Source organism: Neolamprologus multifasciatus, chromosome 10 (assembly GCF_963576455.1).
Source record: "Neolamprologus multifasciatus chromosome 10, fNeoMul1.2, whole genome shotgun sequence".
Lineage (NCBI taxonomy): Eukaryota > Metazoa > Chordata > Actinopteri > Cichliformes > Cichlidae > Neolamprologus > Neolamprologus multifasciatus.
The window spans coordinates 2,448,209-2,473,993 of NC_140448.1; the positions used below are offsets into that span (position 1 = coordinate 2,448,209).

At 38.7% G+C, this 25,785-nt stretch overlaps 1 protein-coding gene and 2 long non-coding RNA genes across 9 annotated transcripts in view; all 3 read right to left on the minus strand.

The window, feature by feature from the left end:
• igsf9bb (immunoglobulin superfamily, member 9Bb) overlaps positions 1-25,785 on the minus strand; it is a 165,825-nt gene that overhangs the window by 111,893 nt on the left and 28,147 nt on the right. For all 7 annotated transcript variants that reach the window (XM_085174206.1, XM_085174209.1, XM_085174207.1 and 4 more), the window contains exons 2-3: positions 15,186-15,377; positions 3,787-3,933 (exon numbers count right to left, since the gene is read on the minus strand). In XM_085174206.1, the coding sequence (XP_085030332.1) occupies positions 3,787-3,933; positions 15,186-15,377 (339 nt within the window). The remainder of the gene's footprint in view (positions 1-3,786; positions 3,934-15,185; positions 15,378-25,785) is intronic.
• LOC146509328 (uncharacterized) lies at positions 8,351-15,179 on the minus strand. The gene is made up of 2 exons (XR_014876394.1): positions 9,413-15,179; positions 8,351-9,373 (listed from the first exon to the last, which is right to left on the minus strand). It is a non-coding gene; the product is annotated as an uncharacterized LOC146509328 (long non-coding RNA).
• On the minus strand, positions 15,816-25,650 carry LOC146509329 (uncharacterized). The gene is made up of 2 exons (XR_014876393.1): positions 24,982-25,650; positions 15,816-24,929 (listed from the first exon to the last, which is right to left on the minus strand). It is a non-coding gene; the product is annotated as an uncharacterized LOC146509329 (long non-coding RNA).

Sequence of the window (25,785 nt, forward strand, 5' to 3'; positions counted from 1 at the left end):
TGACCCAGCGCTTTGAGTTTGTTATTAGTGTTTTCTAGTTTATTCTGTTTTGTATTGGTGGTTGGGGTTTGGTCGTGTTTATTTTCCCTACCTGCGTCTCCCTCGGTGCTCTGTTCATGTCCCCGTGTTGTTATGTAAAACAGTCTGTGTGTTTCCTGTTTTACTTTGTAGGGTTGTGTCTCGTTATGTCCATTAGTTCCAGCTGTGTCCCCGCCTGTCTGCCATTACCCGATTACCTGTGTGTGTGTATATATAGTGGGTGTCGGTCTGTGTTCGTTGTCGGCTCGTCTGTGTTTCATGGTGTCTGTTCCTCGTCTGCGTCTCTCTGCCACTCACCCCGTTCATATGATCTCTGGTTTGTTGTTTAGCTCACCCAGTTTAGGTTTATGTTCTGTCCTGCCCTCAGTTGTATTACTTGTGCACTGTAAATAAAACCCTCACTCTCATCATCATATCGGCTGTCTGCATTTTGGGTCCTCCGTTTCCTCCACACCACACGGCTCACCCCGCCAGCCGTGACACTTAGTTACTTAGTTACTTTTTAAAAACACGATTTACAACCTGAATAGGTGATAAAGTGATAGATCTTTCAGCCCAATTCTACTTTTTCTGCATAATCCATCATACAAAATGTAATCAAATGGAAAAGTCTCTTTTTAAAACTTGTTTTATTAGTTTTAATCGTTTAACTTTATGCATCAAGCAAAAATTTAATTATATGCAACATTCTCTGACTGGAAGAAAATTGTTTAATATTTAAACCTATTTTCTGCACATTCCAGCACATAAAATATATATTTTTTTGTGTTTACACTCACTCTTTCAAATAGATGCAAGTAAAACACAGCAGAAAATAAATAAAATCAAAGACTAGCGGTCCTGTTGCTCTATTTTCACCTGTAAAGCAGGAGTGGGGTAGGCGGAAGTTTACCCTGGTGCAGGTGTGCCGCAGCGGTCAGTGGAAGAATCCGCGAGTTTCTCTGTGAGTTTCCCATTACGTCGTAGCTACTCGGTGCTTGTTTATGGGGGTTTTTTTCGCTGTAAAAAGAAGTTTTCTTCCCACGCACAACGGACACTAATGTTTTTGTCACTTTTTATGGAATCAAACTCAAAGTAAGGTCAGTACTTCCACGCTTTAAACGCTGCACGCTCATACTCTCTCCCGCACTCGATATATGATCCATTGTTGATCTGCACACAACTGTTGCCACGAATGTCCCACTCGCTTACGTCACTGTCATGAGACATTCTCGCAAAAAAATCACGGTTTTAGTAACGCAGTAACGCAGCGTTCCTATGGGAAAGTAACGGTAATCTAATTACCGTTTCTGCAATAGTAATCCCTTACTTTACTCATTACTTGAAAAAAGTAATCGGATTACAGTAACGCGTTACAAGTAACAAGTAACGCGTTACTGTCCATCTCTGGTCACAACTCTTAGCTAATGCCGATGCTCCCCATTTCTCACAAAAACATGACAAAATATCAGTGCTTGGGAAGAAGAGAAAACATATGGACACATTATATATTTAATGTCAAGGGAAATGAGACGCTTTATGAAACGTGTGCAGGAACTATCAGTAAAAACACGACAAACTAAGACGTTATATTTTTATTCAGCTGAATCAACTTTAGTTTTGTCAGTGACAGGCTTATGCAATTTAGTTGACTAGACTGAAACTAAAAGAATTTAGATGATTAAATTATTAAATTATGATTGCACCTAAATGACATGTTAGCAAAAAAACTACATCAAAATTTGTGTCAAAATTAACAACACTGTGGAAACAGAGCTAGCATTAGAAAGAAAAGGAGCTTCTGTGAATTATCATTGTAACAAATAGGTTTTCTCTTACTGGTCATCTCGGCCAACATGTTTAATGTAGAATAGTTAAAGTGCAATGTCAGAACGTTTTCATTAATTCTGTTAGCACGTGAGGAAAGAAAACCCTGATAATGGACAGATGGCTTCAGCTCCTACAATCTTTGCTTTAATAAAACAAGCAAGTTGATCTGCTGCAGGCTCAGCCAGAAGCTGAGAAATCACTTGGTTGAATAAATTTACAAAGTTTAACCAGCTGTTTTGCTAATACACCACCTTCACCCTGTCTTTCAGCTGTGATTTCATTTATTTTTAATATATCTAATTATATATTATATACCTCTTTTTTTTTTTTTTTTAAATCAATGCATAGCCCTGCTTTTCTGAGTGTTTTAACATATAGATGAGGTAGGATGTTAAATATGACAGCTGGGATTGGCTCTAGCCCCACCCGTAACCCTGATAAGGATAAGTGGAAGAGAATGCATGGATATGTTTAGATAGTTGTCGTTAAATAATTATAGATGAGCTTATAAATATGTATATATATATATTAACGTAACAAGGGACTGCATATGTATATATTAGGCTGTAACCAGAACAAAAATATATCATGAAGTAATTAGAAGTAGGAATTAATACGAGTATGCATCCTCCTAATGATTGGAGAAATGGCTTTTAATGATTTTCTTTTAACTGTAAAGCAGACATCTTTAACATAACATTTATTTGGATTTTTTTAAATCCACACATGATCAAAGGACAAACACAGTCTAAAGTACATACACAACCCTCACTAACATCAGGTACGTGTCACCTTGACCAGATGTTTTTGGTAGCCATCAGAAAGTTTCTTGCTGGATTTTTAAACTCTGTGCCTCAGCATCCACAGACCCCGTTTTGTGATTTTTATAATATCACAAAATATCTTTACCAAATGACTGTAGAATATTTAGTAGCAAGGACATTTCACGACTGGACTTGTTGCACAGGTCACATCCTACCACAGTATCATGCTGGAGTTCACCTGAGCTCCTGAGAGCGACCTATGCCTATTATTGGTATATTCATGGGGACAATATGATCTTTTCTTCTATGAACTAACCAAATAGAATGACTGACTGTACCTTTAAAATAAAAGATTAAAAATTTATATCTTGAAAGTGGCCTATTTACAGTACTACAATACTTTATTAGGTTTACTTCTAACCCTTGTGTTGCATTAAAGATGTAGCACATGCAGCCTATTCACAGAATCTACATTATTAGGCATTTCAGCATCTGTTATGCAAACACTCTTTTATGTGTTCAGTGCATCCACAGGCTAAGAAATAATAATCTAAAAGATTTATTGATTTGCATTTCATTATTTTGCATCTTTAGGGTTGATCTGTTCAGTTTGTTTCTATTTCTGCTCAATTTGTTTTCCATTCATCCATTTGTGTCTCATTGTACCTCTGTCATAGTTGTTTTTGACTGCATTGTGCCTTTTTCAGTCGTTTTTTCATGTGAGTTCCAGTTTGCTTTGCTTGTCTTTGGTATTTTTTACATGTCTTTGTGTTAAGTGTGCATCTCTTTAGAAATGTTTTTCATATTTTATGTTAAACCTGTTTCTTTTATTTCTGAGACATAAAGAAAAGCAGAATCATTTTTGTTACTTTGTCTGCCTTTGAGTTTGAGTTTGTGAATGTCAAGAGACAGTCATTTGTATCAATTTGTGTTAAGTGTGCATCTTTCTTCAGCTCAAGAACAATTTGAAATCCTGGATTTCCATCGACAAATGCAGCGCAATTCCTTCAAAGACTGTAAAAAAGTCTATATTAGAAGGTAATAATATTTCACACATACACAACAAAGGTATGACTTTGTACTTCTTTGTACTTGTACTGTCTCTTCAGTTATTGTTTCACACTGACTTTACACTGAACCGCCTGAATAATGCATGATGTCAGATGCTTCTTACCGTTGACAGTTAGATGCACCCAGCTGCCGTTGTGGAAGGTGTCATACTGCTGCTCCAACATCAGCACCTTGCACTCATACCAGCCGTGGTCGTCTGAACGCACATCCTCTATCCGCAGGGAGGATTTGCCATACAGAGTGGCCCGGCCTGGCCAAGAGGCGAAGCGGGAAGACGACACGGAGGCGAGAAGGATGGTTGGATTGAATTTCATAAGGAAAATGAAGGAAAGGAAAGAAGGTGAGAGGTGAATGAAGAGAAGAGAGAAGAGGAACACCGAATGAATGTTAAAGCAACATCAGCCTTTGAACGACTCGGATATAAATCTGCAGGGATCACATAGTGCTGACACTGACGTTCTCTATACTTTAGTTTAGAGCCATTTCTAAGCAAAGATACTACAGCACTGTTAGTGTGCAAAATAACATGGAAGCAGAGCAACAAGTGCAATGGCTGTGTCTATCACTTATAGGCACAGCTAAAATTGTTGCTCCCACTAAATTGCCAGTTTTCAGCCAGTTCCCAGATGTTGGGAGTCACCTCCTTCTACTGGATCTGCACTATGAACGTGCTCCTTTCATTTGATTGCAGAGTGTCACAAAGACATGCATACATGGTATGGTGTTTAGCACTGTCCCCTCACAATGAGAAGGTCCTGGGTTCAAATCTAGTCTGGGGTGTTTGTTTGTAGACTTTTGTTTATGTCCTCTTCTTGTCTGTGTGTGTTCTCTCTGGGTACTCTGGCGAATTCATTTAAAACTCAGTTTTAATGTTGGGAACTTGCACGGGGAAAAAAAGTCCAGAACATTTGCAACATTGATTTCTTTGAGGAATATCAAAGTTTGTGGCATGATGCTTTTTGTGCACTCTTTGGCTCTCTGTCATGTGTAGAATTATTATTAACAGGTCATGGTGCTAAATATTTTTGGTAATTTTTACAGATATGTACAAAATGTAGATTTTTCCTGCCAATTAAAGTGAGTTACAAACTTCTTAATAATTTCTGGTAATTAATAATGAATGCAGCAATTTGGGGATAAATCAAACTCAGTGTGAGCTGTCATTTTCAAAAGATCCTCATAAAAAAATTAATATTTAGATGTTTTTAAACTGCTACCAAACCTTTTAAAGCAGAGCAGAAATTAGGTTAATTAAGCAAGATTAATGCAATTAAAATTCTGTCTACTCTATGTCCCTATATAGTGCAAGGTCTATTTTCACTAAAATAGACCACTAAAGTAACCAAAGTGAATTATATAAGATGTACTATGCAACATTTTCTTCATTATGTGCAGTATTTACAGAGTCAGTGCCATTTACAACCCCCATACAGTAAGATATCACTAACATGACATACATATATAGTTTTTACACTTGTGGAACACAAATAAAAGGTAAACTGTAACAAAAGAGAGGAAAGTTGAGTAAGGTGATTTATGCCATGGCAATGAAGCTTAATGGTGTCATGTAGAAAAACTATCTGGTTATTCTGTTGCAATTTATATCCTACATATATATACATATACATTCACCACAGTGCCAATCTTGTGTTTGTAATTTTCACTACATGCACAGAAATGTCAAATCAGACTCATGGTTAAAGTGTAAAGCATGCACAGGACATCCGGCTGACTACACTAGAAGACGAACACTTCTAGTGAAGACGATGAACACTTTGTTCATTCAAAAGAGAATAATGGTGCCATACAGACGGCCTTACTGTGGCTGAAGCATGTTTTTATCAGAGCCATCTTTATGCCAGGCTTTTACATTTGATGCATGGATGATGTCATCACCATGCAACCCTGCTCTGGCAGATTGTCTTCTGAAAATGCCTCCACAGGGCCATGGTTTGCAGTAGTACACCCAGCCCCTGCATATTTAAGCAGCAAACTATGTATAAAAGTACTTCTGATTATTTTAAGGCAGAATTGTCTAATTAGGTTTTGCTCTCTTATGGCCTGGGAAGCAGTGATGGAGTGAGAGAGGAAGTGGAATTTTCCTGTGAAATCTTTTAATTTCAGCCTGGTTGCCTCTCAGGCAAAAATAGTCTGAGGGAGAACCCAAAGTGGCAATTGGGTGTAACCTGTGAAGGTAAATCACATGTCAAAAACCAAGAGGAAGAATATTTCAGTAGTTAATGGACAACGGGGTTAGCAGGTAAATTCCAGGTTGCTCTATTGGACATTGCTTTTAATGAATTCACATTTTTTTAGGATTTTAATATGAAATAGAAAGATGGGTTATTTCTTTCTTCTTAACTTCCTAGCAAAGTTATATTGAAAACATAGTCCTTCCCTCACTCATCCTATATATGTTAATCAATCTGCAATAAGCTTACACTATAAACTGGCACCAGGATTAACATATTTTATCTATATAGATTTTAGAAGTTAGTAAGCTTTTCAAACACTTACAAATCCTTACAGATTATATATGTGTAGGGACTGATTTCAAAATAAAATATCAAATGCTTGAAAATGACGCAGCGGAAAAACTTCAAGAAGATAGCTGGGACATGCTTTTCAGTTATAAAAGTTTGACTCATGAAGCTATATTAAAACAAACTTGATGTTAGCTAAGTTTCCAACACCAGTGACATACGAGTTAGTCAACTTTACCAGATTCATGAGTCGCAAATACCAACCATGGAAACGCCATGTAAATCAGCTCTGGTGTTGTTTTGTATGACGTTATTTTTGTGCCGCTATTCTGAGCACATGTAAAAATAAATTGCATTTTGAGCAGAAATGTATTTTTTAAAAAAACGTTAGAGCACTTTTGCAAATATGTGATGTCTTGGTAAATCGAGCAGATATTTGAAGTTTACACAGAAACATTCTCGCATGAAAATATCTTAAAAGTTTATTTTGTGACCCAGAAAGAGTAATATTTCAAACTATGTGTTCCTCCGCCACTGCCTCGTTTGAGTTTTGGACAAAATGGATTCTGGGATATTGCATTTCACCATTTCGAGCTGATTGGAGACCAAAACATCCAATCAGAGTTTTTTGCATCCAAGTCTGTGATTGGCTGGTTTTGTGGCACAAATATAACGGTGTACAGAGAGAGTTGAACGTGCACGGGCAGAAATGTTGAGAGCGCGAGCAACACATTGCGAGCGAGCGCAAATGCAAAAACTGAGTGAGAGGGGCTGCTATTGTGTGTGTGTGTGGATAACAGCAAACACTGAAATACATTTTTTGCACGCAGCTATGAGATTTTGTTCACTCAAATTCAGCTTTTCTTCGTTCAAAATAAATTTCTCCACAAAATGCAACACTTGCACCTGCAAATTTGTTTTACGTGCGCTCAGAATAGTGGCACAAAAATAACGCCGTAGTTTTGCTGCCAGTTGTACAGTTGCATGTGGATGAAATAGCAAAGAAGGAGAACAACCTCCAAAGTCCTCAACTTCACTTCTAATAAACAACTGGATTCAACTTGACATTGGCTGTTCCAAGAGGACAATGATCCCAGTAGCACAAAGAAACTGGTTTTGGAATAGTTAAGTACGGCAACATTAAGTCTCTGGAATGGGCTTCCCAAAGCCCTGAACACAACCCTACTGAAAATGCGTGAACTATTCTTAGAAGTCAAGTTCCTGCCAGAAAACTAACAAACAAACTAATATCAAATCAGCCAAGAAGAGTCTAAAATCCAGATGGAATAATGTTAGAATCTTGTTGAGTACTACCAAAAACATATGGTCCAGGTGTAATCTGCTTAGCAACATTTAACCAAATATTAGTGGGCAGCACGGTGGCATGGTGGTTAGCACTGTTGCCACACAGCAAGAAGGTCCTGAGTTCACTTCCAACATCAGGCCGGAGTCTTTCTGTGTGGAGTTTGCATGTTCTCCCCATGTTTGCGTGGGTTCTCTCCGGGTACTCCGGCTTCCTCCCACAGTCCAAAGACATGCAGCTTGTGGGGATAGGTTAATTGGACAATCCAAATTGCCACTACGTGGGAATGTGAATGTGAGTGCGAATGGTTGTCTGTCCCCATGTGTTGGTCCTGCGACAGACTGGCGACCTGTCCAGGGTGTACCCTGCCTCTCGCCCTATGACAGCTGGGATAGGCTCGAGCGCCCCCCCGCAACCCTGAAAAGGATAAGCAGAAGCGGATGGATAGTGGGAGTGTTTCTGTATATTAGGGGCTGTATGTATAATTTTGCACACATTTACATCACAAATAAATTTCCTTCAGCTGTCTCTCATTAAGTAAATCTCACTCAGGTGCTTTTTTTCGAGGATCTCGTGTTATTGAAATGAACTGCTTGGATCTGAGTTCACTGTTAGTATCTATGGTGGTAGATTTACTTGCTAAAGGCCGGTAGTTCATTTATATTGCTGCCACAATAATTTCAACAGGTGACAAGAGGAAGATTTTACTGAGGTCATAGAGAAGCCAGAGTCATTTGTATTCCTGATTTATTCCAACATACCTTGAAGCATTACTACACACTCAAATGAAGAATCATTAAAGGATTTTGGTGGCATTTAAAGAAAGCTGTGCTCTCTCTGGCCACGTTTTCTATCCACACTTCACTAACTGTTTTCAGTAGCAGTTATGTCATTATCACACACAGTAGTCACTGTGGGTTTCCTCATAAAAGCCATACATTTCAGGAGACATTCCAGAAAGCTACAATTAAGCATTTCAAACAGTTTCATAAAGCCAGAAACAAGTACTACACCTGAGCTAACATAACAACAAGAGCTAAATAACACAGCAAACAAAGGAAACCTCTGAACCCTTGACCTTTTAGAGTGGGACTGACATGGATCATTTATGCTGTGAGGGCATAAGTAGACACATTTTTCTGAAATGTTTCCATTTGTCCGCCTTATGGTGCCTCCAAATCAATACAGAGTTTCTCTGCATTCTTTCCCCCGCATTGCTTCTCTCTTGCTCTTTGTACTTGTGTGATAAAGTTACTAAAAACTACTGCAAAAGAAGCAGGCTTTAAATACAGATTGTTCTCAGTGTGCAGTGAAAATGTAGTTATTGAACTACGTTATAAATGCATTGACTCGTGGTTAACAACAGCACAAAGACAGTGCTATTTTTAACAGCGTCACTGACCACAACAACATGTTGTCTACAGCTCACCATTGAGATGGCACATCTCAGTGGTGAGGGCACATAGTAAATAGAGTAAAACGAGCCTAAACTACACCCACAACAATGCAAAGAACATATAAAAAAGGAATGTTTTGAAGGCAGCAAAAGCAGCAGCCAGCAGGACTTTGATTCGTTGGAATAATGACAGAGGTCCAGCTGTTCCTCCAGTCCTATCTTATTAACTCAATCTATTCCTACTTCTTGTCTCTTTTATCAGTTTCATACAATCACCACATGGCAGTCTATCACAGAGCTCCAGTCATGATGATTGGCGTTAACTTTGATAAGATTAGAGGACTGGCCTTGGGTCCACATTTTCAACTTGGTATGAGGTCGCTTTTGGTACTGCAAGATCCCTTGTTACCGCTGCAGGTGTAAAATCAATACTACGCTCATATCTGTCCGTTAAATACAAGAATAGAGCCTTCAACGGAAAATCTTGGAGAAAAAAAAACACGTTGATCTTTTTTCTACTGTTATTTCTGTCCAGATCCTCTTTAACCCCAACTTTCTATCATTTCTATGGTATGTGGACACTGAACAAACCTCTGTTTGTTTCTACTGTCACCAGACACTATATCACTCAATGCGAGCCTGCCAGGTTTGCCAGGACAACTTCAGTTCAGTTCTCTCTGTTACCTACATCCCATATGGAAAATATATATATAAATCTTATAAAGTTTGTATCTGTCTTGTGTGAAACTTGTATGAAAAGCATACAAGAGTGAAAAATTATATAATGAAACTTGTATGTTTTGGATACTTACTAAAACAATATATGAAAGTAATGAGAAAGTGGCCACTTTCATGAGTAAATTTAGTAATAAGTTTTTACTATTTCTTTTCCATATGGGATAGAAGACGACGAGTCTATGGAAGCATTTGAAATAATAAAAAAGGAATGAATTTTAAAAAATGTATAATTTTCTTTTTTTTAAAACTCAAGTTACCTTAAGTTAAATAAACTGGAATAAGGGGCTAACTTGACACTCTTATATTATCCTATATATAGGATATATATAGAGGGAGAGAAAGAGAGAGACAATAAACTAATTATTATTTGTGGTTTGTTAAATGATCGTTCAGTTTGCTTATTGATCTTTCATCCATATCTCCATCCTACAGATTCCCATGTGTACCGGAAACATTCTACAAAACTTTGACCCATGATATCTCGGGGCTTCGGGGGTCAGCACTCTCACAACAAGAAGGTCCTTGATTCAGTTCCACCAGCTCAATGAGGCCTTTTTGTGTGAAGTTTGCATGTTCTTCCTGTGAGTGCATGTGTTCTCTCTGGATACTCTGGCTTCCTCCCACAGTCAAAGACATACTTGTTAGATTACATCATTTTTCTAAATTGGCTTTAGGCATGAATTGTTGTCTGTCTCTGTGTGTTAGCTCTGTGACAGACTGGGGATACAGGGTGTGCTTTGCCTCTTGCCTTGTCTCAGCTTAGATAGGCTCCAGCTCCACGGTTACCCTGATAAGTAGAAGAAAGTGGACAAATGCATGCATGGAAATATTCTCATGGGAAAATGATTTAGAGATCATCCATGAGAACACTGTGATTTATAACCACTTCCTTGTATTTCTTTACTGGTCTCTCTCTCTACCTAGTTTAATCTGCAATTTCTATTGCATAATTATCATTATATGTCCATATATTCAATTCTGAAAAACATTCTATCACTCATTTTTTTTCCTTTATTTTACTATATAAAAAGAAACGAGCACAATGCTTGTTTCAGAAGGCAGGACAGAGGGGCGTGTAGGAAAGACTGCCCCTGGGGTCAGCCAAATGTGTCAACCATTTAGCAACTGTCCCAATCTAAAAAGGAAACAATGTAAGCCTCTGTATGTCTGACGCTTTGGCCATGACATTTAACTACATAATAAAAATCACAACAAGCAATTGATGTCAGCCTACATCATCATCAGTAAATCAAGTTATCTCAGTCTTCTTGCTTCAAATACCTTTATTATGAATGAATTATTTCAGTTTTTAACTGGACAGTCTATGAACAATTGTTCCCCACATCACTGCCCCCCACACCCCTCCCTATCAACTCAAATCCTCAAGCTGCATTAAAGGCAGGGAAGTTTTGTTCTCTTTATATTAAAGATGCTGAATCTGTTCAAAGTCCTCCAGTCTGTTTTCTCACTGTTGCTATCCTGATGTTAAAAATTGGAACATCCTTTTTTCCCAGAAGAAAAGCATAAGGTTTTTTGCACCGAGGAGGCCATCGGACAGGAGGTGATGATCAGAAGAGGATTCAGTCTTATTTGGCTTTTAAAATCTTTGAAAACAAGGAAAATATTCCCAGTCAAAAGTCCTCACAATTGGCACATGTGATGCAGCAATGAAACAGATTTGCCTCTGATTTATTTATTTATCACATATAGGTGATTCTATTCAACTTCACTTTTAAATAGACTTTTAAAATGTTCAACTTTAACTTTAGTCATATCTTAACATTATCTAGCGCCCTTTCTCTTCCCAGCTCTCTTTCAGTCTTTTTGAGACCATCCATATTCATCTGTCTCACTGCTTTTTCTAAATTATTAAGCTATGGCTTTACTGAGTGTCTGACCTTCAGATGTCTATAGAAATCTGGCTTTGGCAAGCTGTTTTTCTCTTGAAGCTGCAGGATGATTGCAAACACACCTTGGTTATACAGGCTCCATCCATCACTGAAGGTTTAACAGGATTTGCTAATATCAAAAGTGAAAACAGCACCCAGAGCTTAATCAGCTTGCCTCCAACCATAAACTACTGATGACTGGGTTGTAACTGTAGTATGATTTTTTGAGACAAATAGGATAACATTGCAATAGAGCCAAGAGAGTGTGATTGCCAATCCTTTTTCTTTGTGTCCAACCAGGTGGTGAACTCTAGCCACTTGTTGTTAACTTATAACACACAAAGTCTCACAGAGCCAGCCTTCCACTTGTTTTGCACTTACACAGGCGACTCTTTTATATCCTTTGAGTTTTGTAATTCCAAATAAATGAAATAATTATAACATTCAACTAAGATAAATTGCTAAGTTTTGAAAAACGTATAGCAATTGAGGGAGGCAAATCATTTTAACTGTAATTAATCTACCAATTAAGGAAATTGGGAGTGTTATGCAGAATTAATTCCACTTTGGTCTTGAACTTCTCCAATACTGCACCAGAATTTTAATCGCTGGCTCTCTTCTATAGTGTCTTTTATTCTGTCTTTCTCCCATCACCCCCAGCCTGTTGTCCCAGACAGCCGTCCATCCAGCCAGGTTCTGCTGGAGGTTTCTTCCTGTTATTGGGGTGTTTTTCATTGCCACTGTTGCCAAGTACTTGCTCAGATGGGGTCTTTTGATAGTTAGGGTTTTCTATCTATTACAATATAAATATATTCAATATATGTTGCTTTGAGGCGATTGCTCTAGTGATTTGTTGACATATAAATAAAGATGAATTGTATTACACTGACTTAAATGTGTTAGATGTAACAAACCTTTTGCCCAAAGGCTTGGAAAACAGGGTCGAAAAAGAACAGATGACTGCACAGATGTTTCTCCTGAAAGACTTTTACTGATAGTTTTTTGCAGCCACTTCAGCCCCTTGTCTAGGTAGCATACCCTAAAGCTCCAGTAAAGTTAACTTCATACTGTGTCACCTGATGAAGGGAGATATCATACATCTATTAAGGCTAGAATAATAAATTGGCAAGTAAATAACTTCAATGGAGTTCTATGTCATGTCCTTTATTATGATCCTTATTTTCTGTTTTAATCCTGAGTTTTATTTGTTGTTATCTAAACGTTTGTTCCCTTTTTCCCTTGTGTGTTTCCCCTTTTTATATCCTGTTTTTCTTGTCTCTGTGTGCTTATTCTCGATCTCTCTTTAATTACCCCTTCTGTTTTATTTTGAAGTAGATAGTTAAGGATCCTGATGTGTTTTTACTTTCATCCTTTGTTCTTTTTCCTGCCTTTGTTTTCATTTTAATGAGTTAATTGAGTTCACCTGTGACTTATTATTACACAGCTCCTCCTCAGTCTTTTTCTGGTGCACTGCTTTTTAAAATTTATCAGTACTTATTAAAGTCTTTTTGTTTGACTTTCGTTTGCCAGTCTTGGGTATATGTGGGTGACTTTAAGATCTTTACTGCCATTTGGAGTACGGCATATTCCACTTAAACACAGGGTGGCTGTAGCTCGGGAGATAGAGCAGGTCATCTACTGATTAGAAGGTTAGTGGTTCGATCCATCATCTGGCTCCCCCAGTCTGCCTGCCAAGTATCCTTGGATGAAATGCTCTCCATTGCATCCGTTGCAGTGTAAATGTTAGTTAGTAAGAACTTAAACGCATAGAAGGAAGTGAATGTAGCATGTTGTATGAAGAAAAGCGCTCTATAAGAATCAGTCTGTTTACTTGCATGTAGCAAGAAGAATATACAGTAGAAGTAGTTTATAATTTGGAAACAAAGTTTCTATTATATGCTGGGTGCATATTCATATTTCACGCTTAATTTAAGTAGTAAAATTAAAGAAACATGACAAAAGTTAAAGTATTAGCTAGTAAGATGTAGTATTTAGGTGTGTGGGATACATATTTAATCAATATTTCATATTTTATGATACTCGTCTCATTAGTGTGAATTAGCACACACTAATCAGTTAAGACAAAGTGTATGAGGATACAGAAAGATTACACAAAGCTGTACATTTACTACAATCTTCAAGTCTATCTTACTTTTTCCCCTCCTGCAGCCTGAGACAGGTAGAATAAGGAATGTTAAGGACACTTTAAAAAGAAACCTTTCACTGCATCTGATGCAGATGTGTAGACTTGTATCTACTATGTTAATTGTTTGTCATTATATTAAACATGTGTTTAATCGATATGACTGTTTTTCACAAATAATACATTGTTGGAGATACTCATGCACACTCTACTGTGGACACAGGGGGACAAAGGGCTCTGTGGAGTTCTAACATACTCGTGGTAACAACTACATGTGAATAGCACAGGTCTGCAACCAAAAAACTGCATAGGAGTTTTTGACTGTTTCACTGAAATCGAGAAAAAATTTTTTTAAATTCCATCACGTCAGATTTGCAAAAGGTTTCAGGTTTTTAGTTTAATTAAGCGTACAATTTCCCCTTTTAAACTGAAATCTGGTATCCTATACTTGGGTCAAAAAACCATATCCAATAATGATTTCTAACATTAATTTAATATTTCTAAGTGTGAGACTCGGAGGAAATAAAGCGAAAGGAGGAGAGAAGAAGAAAAGTTTTCACAGACAAAAAGAGTGAACATGTAATGTTAAATATATCATGAAGTAATTGTTTTTTTGTTTCTTTGTTCAATTATAAGAAAGATTATGCATGGTTAATTGTAATAAAATATTGATTTTTTTCATCGATGTTGTGCTTTTTTAATGTAAACTCCTCATGTTTTGCAAAAAAAAAAAAATTCTTTTTTTTTGCAGACCTGTATAATCATTGAAAAACATATAGTTATTATTAAACCCTTTACTCCCTGGAGGTACTTGTACCAAATCAGGCCACATCACCAAAACTGTCACCAGAGCTGGTTTTAAAAGGTTACAAATTCTCTCCATGTTCACGGGACTTAAATAGATGTAACATTAAATTCTGTTACAAAGTCAGGAGAGTTGCAGTTGAAAAGTTTCAGAAAACTTCCAATAATACAAGTGTTTACTTGACATGTTGCAAAGCTTCATTTTATTTAGTTAATTTCCCTTTACACAGAAATTTCAATTTGGAATAATCAGGTAGTCTAAATGAAAGAAGCAACTACGATTTTAGCTAACGTCAGCACTAATTGCCTGCTTTCCTAATTAGTTTACGCATTGCTCAGATCAAAATGTCAGTTTTTTCTCACGTAGCCTACGTGCAACTGTGTTCTAGAACAAAACACTGAGCTAACTTTATGAGATAACTATCTAAAAAAGTGGAAATCTATTTATAGTTCCCAAAATATTCATGGCTGCCGACTCCTTCTCAGCTTGGAAAACTCCCATTTTATCATATAAGAGACAAATGGATGAATGATTTAAGTCAAACGAGGGGGAATTATTTCTGCAATGTAATGATCAGAGGAATGAAATCAAACAGAAGCAAGGGAGAATCCCTCTCACCTCTCATTCAACTCATGTCTGTGGCCAAACATCAAACAAATGTAAACCCCTTCAGGTCAGTGAAATCCTGGATTTAGCTTGGTGTCAACTTACTGATGTCTCAATTTCACTGTAATCACTATCTTACCAGCATATTCCGGGTCCACATGAGGAGGGTAGAAGCGAAAGTTGATGAAGAAAGGGATGGGCATTCCATACTTGAACCACTCCACCACATAGGGCTGGCCGTTCAAGGGATGGGAAACGTCGCATCCCAGGATGACGTTTTCTCCTGCACGTGCTGTCACAAACTGGGGCTCCTCTCGCACTCCGTGGGCACCTGTGGAAACAGTAACAGGTAACAGTTACAGGTAAGAATCCAGCTTACGCACAGACAGAGTGTAAAGTTCCACTTTGGAATTAAATCCACCATCTGAGAACTTTTTATATGTGGAGTTTGTATGTTTTCCCTGTGTCTGCATGGGTACTACAGCCTCCTCCCACAGTACAAGGAAATGCCCTTAGTGGAGTCGCGTTACCTGGTGATTCTAAATTGTCCAAAGGTGTGAATGGTTGGCTATCTCTGTATTAGCTCTGCAACAGACTACTGAACTGTCTAGGGCAGCGGTCCCCAACCCCCGGGCCACGGATCTGTAATGGTCCGTGAGTCGTTTGGTACCGGGCCGCGAGAGTTGAGGTTCAGGTCTGAAGTTTATGGTTTTCAGGGTTTTTATCGTTAACTCGGTTTCCTTGGGTCTTTTCCCGTGTTGTACTCATGTGTCTTATTTTGAAAGAAATATTTACATGTTACCATAGCGATCAGAGAGCATTAAGGAGCAGAGAGGAGGACGTTACTCTCAATGTTGTTGGCGCATTTCAGGAGGACGCTGCTAATAAAGTTACACGATTACACAGTAAAGTCGCATTTAGAATAGAATAGAATTAGAATAGAATTCAACTTTATTGTCATTGCACATGCACAGATACAGGGCAACGAAATGCAGTTTGCATCCATCCAGAAGTGCTTTAGCCATGATATAGATATATTACAATATATATATTAGCAATAATATAGATATGTAAGTATATTACAGAATTTATTATTATATTTACAAAGTACCACAGTTTTTGTCTTGGTCGTATCATTTTATTTTGTTGTATTTATCCACGACACCTTAAAGGCCGGTCCGTGAAAATGTTGCCTGACATCAAACCGGTCTGTGGTGCAAAACATTTGGGGACCGCTGGTCTAGGGCAACGGTCTCCAACCTTTTTTGCGCCACGGACCGGTTTATGCCTGAAAATATTTTCACAGGCCGGCCTTTAAGGTGTCGCGGATAAATACAACAAAATAAAACTAGTACCGGTACCGAAAAAAAGAAGATTTATTCATAACACACGTGAAAAGACCCAGGAAAACTGAGTTAATGATAAAAATGATAACAAAATAACGCTGAAAACCGATAAAAACCCTGAAAACCATACATTTCACACCTGAGCCTCAACTCTCGTGGCCCGGTACCAAACGACTCACGGACCGGTACCGAGGGGGTTGGGGACCGCTGGTTTAGGGTGTACCCTACCTTTCTCCACTATGGCACGATTGATAGGTTCCAAGATGGATATTAACATGTCCATGTGATAGCTGTTGGCATATAAATCAACAAAGATTTCTACACTTGTCTCTAAAACAACAGGTCAGGCTGTATGTGTTTCAGTCATTTAGTTATTGTAGCCTTTTATATACCTTCTTGTTTTTCAGTTTATTAAACACTCTTTTGAATCTCTGTCTTTAACTCCTCATATTTGCCCTGTAGCCAGATAAAGAAAAAAACAGCCATCAATATACTGAGCTTTCTTCATAGTACAGGCCCCAGATCTTCTATAAAACAGTCTACCTGCACACTATTTGTCACAACAATGTAACAGCCCAAAACTTATGCACGTGTTGCAGCTCAGGCAGCCATGGCAGTTAGATGCTCAGTAGCTGTCATGGCTCTAGTAGTATCTATTAGACTTTAGTTTTTTTCTGCTATCAACATTGTTCCTTGATATAGTTGTTTATAGTAGTATTTTTTTCCCATATGTTCTGTGCTTAACTCTAGTTTTCTGTTATTTTGAATGGTCCTGTTTTGGTTCTAATACAACTGATCCTTTTATAAAAAATAAAATAATAATAATTGTTGCTCCGCTCCATAATAGGCTAGTGATGATCTGTCTCAACCAGCTCATTTGATAAAGTTCTCCATCTGGAGGCTATTGTGACATCAGCCAGTTTGAAGTAAACAACAAAGGTGCCTGCTAAGCTCATTTCAGTGGTTTAACAGAAACGCCACAGCAGAGATGGTTGAGATTAGCAGGAAATATAGCAAAAAGCTGTTTAGAAACTGAGTTCCACCAAGGAAGTGAGTGTTTTTGTGTGATAACACAAACCAGGGCTTAGCTAAAAATTCCATCACTCGAGATGCAAAGACCAACGGTGACAAATCCAATACACAACCAAGGCCACTGGGCGGTTGATAACAGCAAGATTAACAGCGCTTTCAGACACATGAATGTGATTTATCTTGTGAGAATCTTTTTCAACTGACAGAAACAGACAAAAACATGAAAGAGGTGATGTGACAGTAACGTCCCTGATGCTCGATAATGCCCGGTCCTTTAAGGTTTTTCTTTAAGCATTCGCTCTGTTCACTCAGGACCGGAGCAGTCCGAGTCAGTCTGTGTGTCTGTGGGCTAGGCGCTCACATTGATCCCAGGCTAATTACCATGTAGCTTGGTTTTATGAGCGGAAACCCGGTGAGGTAGCATTTTACCAGTCAATACAGCTAATCAGATGTACTCACTGCTCATTCCTCTGTGGCCACTAAGGAAGCCAGGCAGGCAAACACAATCTACTGCGCACAGTTGATAGCCTGCTGCCCGTAGCGCTTCTAATTATTGAAATTAAACAGTGGAAGGCAATGTGAGCGCATGGAACCAACAGGATTTTATCTACTATGTACAAATAATCAAGGGACAGCTCACTAGTGTTAGTACTGTATTCTGTAGAAAGACCTACTACAAATGTGAGTCAGCAAAAACATTTTCAGACACTGATAAAAAAAACGCAGTCACTGTTATTACTGTGAGCTGAAGCATCAACTGCTGAAATATTTAGAAACCAGTGATTTGGTGAGTGGATATACTCAACCTAAAGCTCAACCTGGTCCCACTATTCATTTTTTAGTTAATTTAAAAGTAGTCCTACAAAGGACTATAGTAAAGACTCTCTTTATGTTGTAAATATCAAAGATTACAACTGATTATAACTGTGCTTTATCATCCATCTATTCGCTTCCGCTTATCCTTTTCAGGGTAGCAGGGGGTGCTGCAGCCTATCCCAGCTGTCACAGGGCGAGAGGCGGGGTACACCCTGGACAGGTCGCCAGTCTGTCGCAGAGCAAACACACAGGGAGGGACAACCATTCGCACTCACATTCACTCTAAATTGTGCATTCATACACAAACTATGAAACAAATATTATCCAAGGAGGTTGTTTTGGATCCTGGCTTCCTTATTCTGGGATTGTACCCAGAAAATATGAGGTACACAAAAAGTGACAGAATGTTTATTGATATGGGTTTGTTACAAGCAAAAAGATTAATTGCACTAAAATGGAAAAAAACAAGGGAACCGAGTATCACACAGTGGATAAAACAAATGATGGTGGCTTTGCCATTGGAGCGGATAACATGTATACTGAAAAGGAAATTGGATGTTTTTGAGAAGGTGTGGAGACCATTCGTGAATTTTGTAGAAGGATTTGTATTATCTGAGGAGGACGAGGACTGAGGGCAATGACATTTGATTTGGGATAATGACAAATTTAGGCCTTTAATGGAGCGATAAATCTGACGACGTTTTCTTTTTGCTGTCTGAGAGGAGTGTATGTTCATGTAGTATTTAGAATGTTGGACTGTTTGTAAGTCATTAAAATGTAAAAAATAATAAAGATATTTTTGGAAAAAAAATTGTGCATTCATACCTATGGGCAATTTAGATTTTTCAGTTAACCTATCCCCACAAGCTGCATGTTTTTGGACTGTGGGAGGAAGCCGGAGTACCCGGAGGGAACCCACGCAAACACGGGGAGAACATGCAAACGCCACACAGAAAGACCCTGCTGGCCAGATGGTGGAATTGAACTCAGAACCCTATTTCTGTGAGGCAACAGTGCTAACCGTGCTGCCCTGTGCTTTATCATATTTACCTGAAACCATTCACCAATGTGTTTCATGCAGAGGTGCTGAGTATTTATCATGAAGTGCAAGTACTGTTAGTGGAAACAAGCAGAGAGCGAGCTGTATTTCCAGGCTAAAAATAAAATAATGAAGAAATAAATATTTCCACAAAGCTGTTCAATGCAGCACAATGTGGAATAATGTGGAAAAGGACACGTTGGCAAAAAAGTTTGACCTTCTGTTGCTTTCTTTGAGGGGAGAAAGATGTCACGATGGACACAGAAGAAGAAAGATGAACGTGTGAATCAGAAGCAGAATGATACCACATGAGCCCACCTCTCCTTCGACAGTGGTGCCGAGTGCAGTAAAGAAAAGGTTTATTAAAACAATATTAAATAATATTAATATTAAAAGGATGCTTTCTGCTTCAGCCCCATCATCAGACTGAACACCTCTCTAGTTTGCAGTTACCAATAAGTGTGTTTGTTGTGCAACACACCAAAACAAATCACATTGATCTAGTAATTGAATACCCATTCAAGACCAGCTATAAATTCTCAACAGCGTTAACCCAAATTAAGTCTTCAGCCAACAGCCCGAGCTTTCAAATGCATATTAAGGCTGGAGGAGGGAAGCACGCCAAGCTTCCACAGTCACCTTGAACTGAGGTCACTACGAAAAGCAATTAATTGTGTAAGTTTAGCACTGAACAGATGATATTTATCATATAATTAGACCTAATCATTACTGTCAGACTAATGACATAAAAAACACAAAGTGAAATGTAAATCAACAAATATGAGGAGAGCTAGGCTTCCCTAAACAGCGTGGGGTATCTCATTGAGTGATTTATTACCAGGCCTTTCATTTCCCATAGAATGCATTAAATAACACATTCATGCGCTACATACAGAGTATCTTTATACAGCACGGCTGAGAGGCAGTCCGTGTGTATCAGAAGCAGCCTGTGGATTCGTGGTTTGATGTGTGTTCTCATGCTTGCTGGAAGAACTGGCTAATAACTGAGCGAGTGTGATTTTCCTATTGGTGCACCCCACACCTCTGCAACCCCACCCCCATCCCCTCGCTAACACACACACACACACACATCTGCACACGCACTACCTCTAGCAGTGCTATGTGTTGATTGGCTGCTGGTGACATCATCACAGATAGCACAAAACAGCCCCCTTGGAAGGTATGACTTCACTGTTTATAACTGATGAGACGGAGAGGAGCAAGAGACAGACAGTGAGTTAAATCCCCATCACCACCATAAGGGTTTAGCTCATTTACAATCAAAGACCCAGGGGAGGATACTGTGGCAAGGTAAAACCACTGAGGTGTGCATACACATACATACACACAGCTCCAAGAGTGTAGGCAAGGTGGAACAAAAAGGGAGGGTTCAGGGTATTGGGTATTATACTGTTGCCAGGAGGACTGCAACGCTTGAGTACAGTAAGTTGCTTCAAAGCCACAATCAGGTTATAAAGCATAGTGTTTAATGAAGGGTGACACAACAAGTCAGCAAAGTGCATGTGTTTATTCTAATCTCAAAGAACTCTGATGTTGACTGATCACTTACAAAGGTAAACTGTTTTGTTTTTTTATTTCAATGTGACTAAGAAAAATGTAGGAAGACTATGATTGGTACAAGGAGAGAGGTGGCTGATATGACGGGGAGAAGGAAGGTAGATATAGTGGGACAGTAATCCCAGTATTATTGGAGATGGGTTCAAGCAGTTTTACCATGGTGTAGACAGGAAGAGAAATGGAGTAGGTGAATGGAGGGACAGACAGGATATTCAGTTTGAAGTTGGACAATGAAGTTATGATGCTTAATGTTGTCAGTGCATATGCCCCACAGGTTGGACCTTGCTGAAGAGAAGGAGGACTCGCGGATGAAATGATAGTGTCTCCTTGAGGAGAGATTTCTGACTGGAGAAGATTTCAGTGGAGGTGCAGGTGAACAGAACTGTCCACCCTTCCAAGTGTCAACATAATGTTGTACACAACACAACATAAACTCTTTTTAGCTACATCCTATTATGCTTGCACCTTCTTTCTGAATCTTATTTGAAAGTTGAACTTAGTATACTGTGGTGGTAATAAAATGACAGTCCTGTGAAATGAATGGAAGCATTATTAAGCCCACACTCAGAAACCCTTAATAAACATGAAGCAATTATTCGGAGTACAATGGAACTGAAATATATCAAATCAAAGGTTTATTTATTCAAAGTGCTTGCTATAAACTGTACATTTAATTTGACCAGATTACATTAAATTTAACCTTTTGCATTGAATTTTGGAACAAATTTTACATGTTTTAAAATAATTAATTAAGCATTTTGGGCAGAATTTAGTGTGAAGCACATATTGTACAACAAAGGATATAATATTCCACCAATGGCTACAACAGAGCTCACTGAATTCGCAGGAATTTAAGAGTAGCACTTCAATAGGATGCCGCTGTTGCAACAAGTCAGTTCATAAAATGTCTTTAGATATTCCACCATCAACTCTGAGTGGTATTATTGCAGTGTGGGTGAACTGAGAAGTAACTCAGTGATGAATTGGCATACCACACAAAGAAGAAGTCGCCAACACTCTGCAAAATCAAAAACTGCAGAGTGCAGATTAACATCCATGTAAAAACTGTACATCGGGAGCTTTGGTGCATGGGTCGAGAAATGAGTTTGAAGTTGTAAAATGAAGGGGAGATGTTGATTGTCGTCCGTGCATATGGCCAACGGGTTGGATGTCAGTTAGAAGATATAAGATATATATATATATATTTCACTCGCTGGACTCACGTCCTCATTTTATGTTTGACAGTGTTTTTGTAGGTAAAGGTGAATAAATTGAGCTGCTGGTTGGGGAAGGCCTCGAAGGGACCTGGCAGATCCCCATGTACTAAATAGAAGTGAAGAAGATAAAGAATTGATAAGGGGAGGGAGGGCGGGGCATGTAAACAAGAATAAACAGCTTATCGGACTGGGGGAACCTATATAGATGAGAACCGCAAGAAGCGTGTTTGGAGGCGTGGTCCCACTCTTAAGTGTTAGATGGAGTAAAGTACAAACCCATGCATCCTTTATTGTTCTCTATTATTATTATTGTTATTTGGTGGTAGTGGCATTTAAAACAGCATTTACAAATAGTGTATATTAACTCTTAATATTTTTCCTTAGATGCCCAACAAATATGTTCAAATTTTAAAACAGTATCGAAATGTCTTCAAAACCCAAAACATAGGAGCAGACAAGAGCTTGACATCAAACACAAAACAATAAAGTTAAGTGTGCACAACCATGTGAACTGCAGTGTATTTGTTGTGAAAGGAACAGTGAGGAACAATGCAGTCTAAATCTGTGTACTGGAAGAAAAATGTAGGAAAAGGAGGAAAACTGAAATCTGCAATTGTAAAGTCATATCTACAAGCTAAGGGGAAAAGCATAGCTCATTGGTGTTTGTCAGCTTGTGCTCCAACCCTCCGATACACAAGGGTGGCTTAAAACACTAATGCTACCAAAGGATGGGAGACTTGACCTAATTCTGGGTCTTGGGCTCTCATCCCTCATCATTTGAATTTAAATATCTTTCCAGTGTGCATGCAGCAGCATCTGATTCACCATGAACTGAATGTGTTGCAGAGAGTCTTTATATTGCCTAAAGCTTGACGAGTTTGACTACAACAAGTTTTTATTCCCAAATACATACTGCTTTCAGTCCACGCAAACAACCGAAGCCACTGGTTAAAGTGACCACACCTGGCAAAGACTTTCAGCCAGCTTTTTTGATTATGAGGCTCCCATTTACAAAATGTCTATAAATCCTGTCCACTTTTCCTGGCACTGATGCGCTGATGCATGTCATGTGTTGATTCCAAGATCATCAGTTCAAGCTCAACTACATTGTGCGACTGCCTAAATGGACAAGTCAAATCCCTTCTGGACAAAGGTTTTATTATCTGACGAGAAAATGACTGTTTGGCAACAATGACAGAAAGTATGTTTGGAGTAGTTAAAAACACTATAGCGACTCAAACATCATAGAGCATAGGTGTCAAACTCTGGCCCGCGGGCCAAATTTGGCCCACAGCCTAATTACATTTGGCCCGTGAAGCCATACAAAATTACTATTAGAGCTGGCCTGCCAGTATTATACAGTGCATGTACTGCTAATACTACAATTCCCAGAATGCTCTGTTTGGTGTTTTGGCGCGTCAGTCAGGACCCATTAGCACCCTCTCCTCTGTTGACCATAGTCATAGCAACCATGCAAATACTGCCATGCTACCTATCCCAAAATGGAAAAAAGAAAGGCAGAAAACAGGAGCTTTCAGGACAGGTGGGAGAATATGATGAAAATTTGATAAATGATAAAATTTAATTCAGAAGGCTGCAAATACATTTTTTATTTAAGAAATGAATTCCACTGATGTGTTATTTAATTGGAATTTTGATTTTGCATGTGTGCAATATTAAGTTATATATACGTTTATATAATATATATATTGTTTAGTATTAAGCTTTGCTTGTTCCATATTCAGTTTTTCAGCAAAACTTGTTTGAGTCCATAAGAAAAGATTGTTATATTTGGAGGAAGATTTTTTTTCAATGAATATTAATGTTAGCCCGCAACTTTGATCCAGTTTTGAATTTTGGCCCACTGTGTATTTGAGTTTGACACCCCTGTCATAGAGGGTGGGAATCCTAAAGAAGAAGGAAGATTTCCAAGTTCTTCAACTTCACTTCAAATAAAACAGATGGTTGAAACATGGACACAATTAGGCATTCCAGCCGGACAATGATCCCAAACATACATCAAAACTGGTTTTAGAGTAGCTAAAGCAGGCTAACATTAAGCTTCTGGGTTGACTTTCCCAAAGCCCGATCACAGCCTTATTGAAAATTTGTGGACTACACCTAAAAGCCAGGTCGATAACATGAAACCAACCAGTTTAATCGAACTTTCTCAGTTCTATTGGTGAAACATCCAACCAGAATCCCATCTCGACCTGAAGTCTTTGGCTGCAAAGACATCAGGTCGAGGCGTAACTTGCTAAGTTAAGTCAGTTAACCAAATATCGCTTAGCAATGTTAGTGTGAGTATATGTTTATATTTGCAAACGTATGTCTATTTATACCTATACAACCCTGTGTGGATTAGAGAAAATCCAAAATAAACTCAAACTTATGCACGCAGTTATTATTTCCTGCACAGCCAGCTGAAGTCTCAGCGAGCAGCAGCCATGACGTCAGTTTGACAGCAAATTTTTTTGTACAGTGCCATTTGTGCAAGGAACAGCAAGATGGATATAAAATGGTCCACAGATTTGTCTGTGAAGTGTCTGTGAAGAGGACAAAGAAGTGTGTTTAAGCCTCTTACCTCCTGCTGACCGTCAGGAATTAAGGCCAAACAGCTGAGGGTAGATCAGCAGACATTCAAGTTAAAGAATGTTCATAAAGAAGCAAGGGCAAACAGCTCTATGACTATTTCACTCTTTAAATACTGACAATTTAATAAACAAGTCTGTATTTCAGCAGGCAGATGGTGAAAACACCACGTTCATTATGTAAACCCCAGATTTCTTTATGCCATAGTTTCTGTATTGTCTGTTGTTTTCATGCCTGCAATGTGTGATCAACCTCTGGCAAACCTAGATCTTTGGTGCAATTTTGTTTGGGAAGATGTAAACGCTCTGATCAAACTGCTGTTTCAGGAGGGTAATGATGGAAAACTCCCAAGTTAATCCTGGCACAAACCTAAATGAAGTGAAGCAGTGTATTCTCATCAAGAGAGGGATACAGCTATCAGCATGTGTTACATGTTCCACTCTTTTTCTCTTTAAGTAACTTTAAACAGGTCAGGATCACATTCCACCACTGGAGGAAGTACATATGTATTTCAGCCCACCGTGTTTTTGGTAGGAACACGTAGGCAGGTTAAAGACATTGTTCAGCATCCACATCTAAGATAACTCCTCAAACAAAGTCAGACATTTCCTCTCAGACAGATGTAAGAAATGTCGAAAGCAGAGATGGGTACCGGTATCCGGTGCCATGATGGCTCTGATGGTTCTGACATAAACGGTAGTAACCAGACCGAAAAGCAGCACACATTTTGGTGCTTTATTTTCCTGAGATGTGATACACTTTGAATTCTAGCCAATCGTTTTACCTTTCCGAGGATAGTAGGCGGGTCCAGGTACGTACGTTCTTTTAGAGCAGAGCTACAGATTAAAAATGCCCAAGGAGAAGCGGTCAAAGTCTGGCTGTACTTCACAGTAAAAGATGCAAACTCAGCAGCCTGCAACAAGTGCTTTAAGCTGATACTGTGATACTGTGCAAAGGAGGTAACACCTCAAATCTGATGAAACACCTGGCGTAGCAGAAATTATGAGGATGATGATGGCAGCAGCAGCCGTTCTTCTCTGCGTGAGGAGCTTAATGTTGTTCGTGTATAATTTACGTTGAGTAGGCTAACCACGTTATTACATTAATGCATGTAAGGTG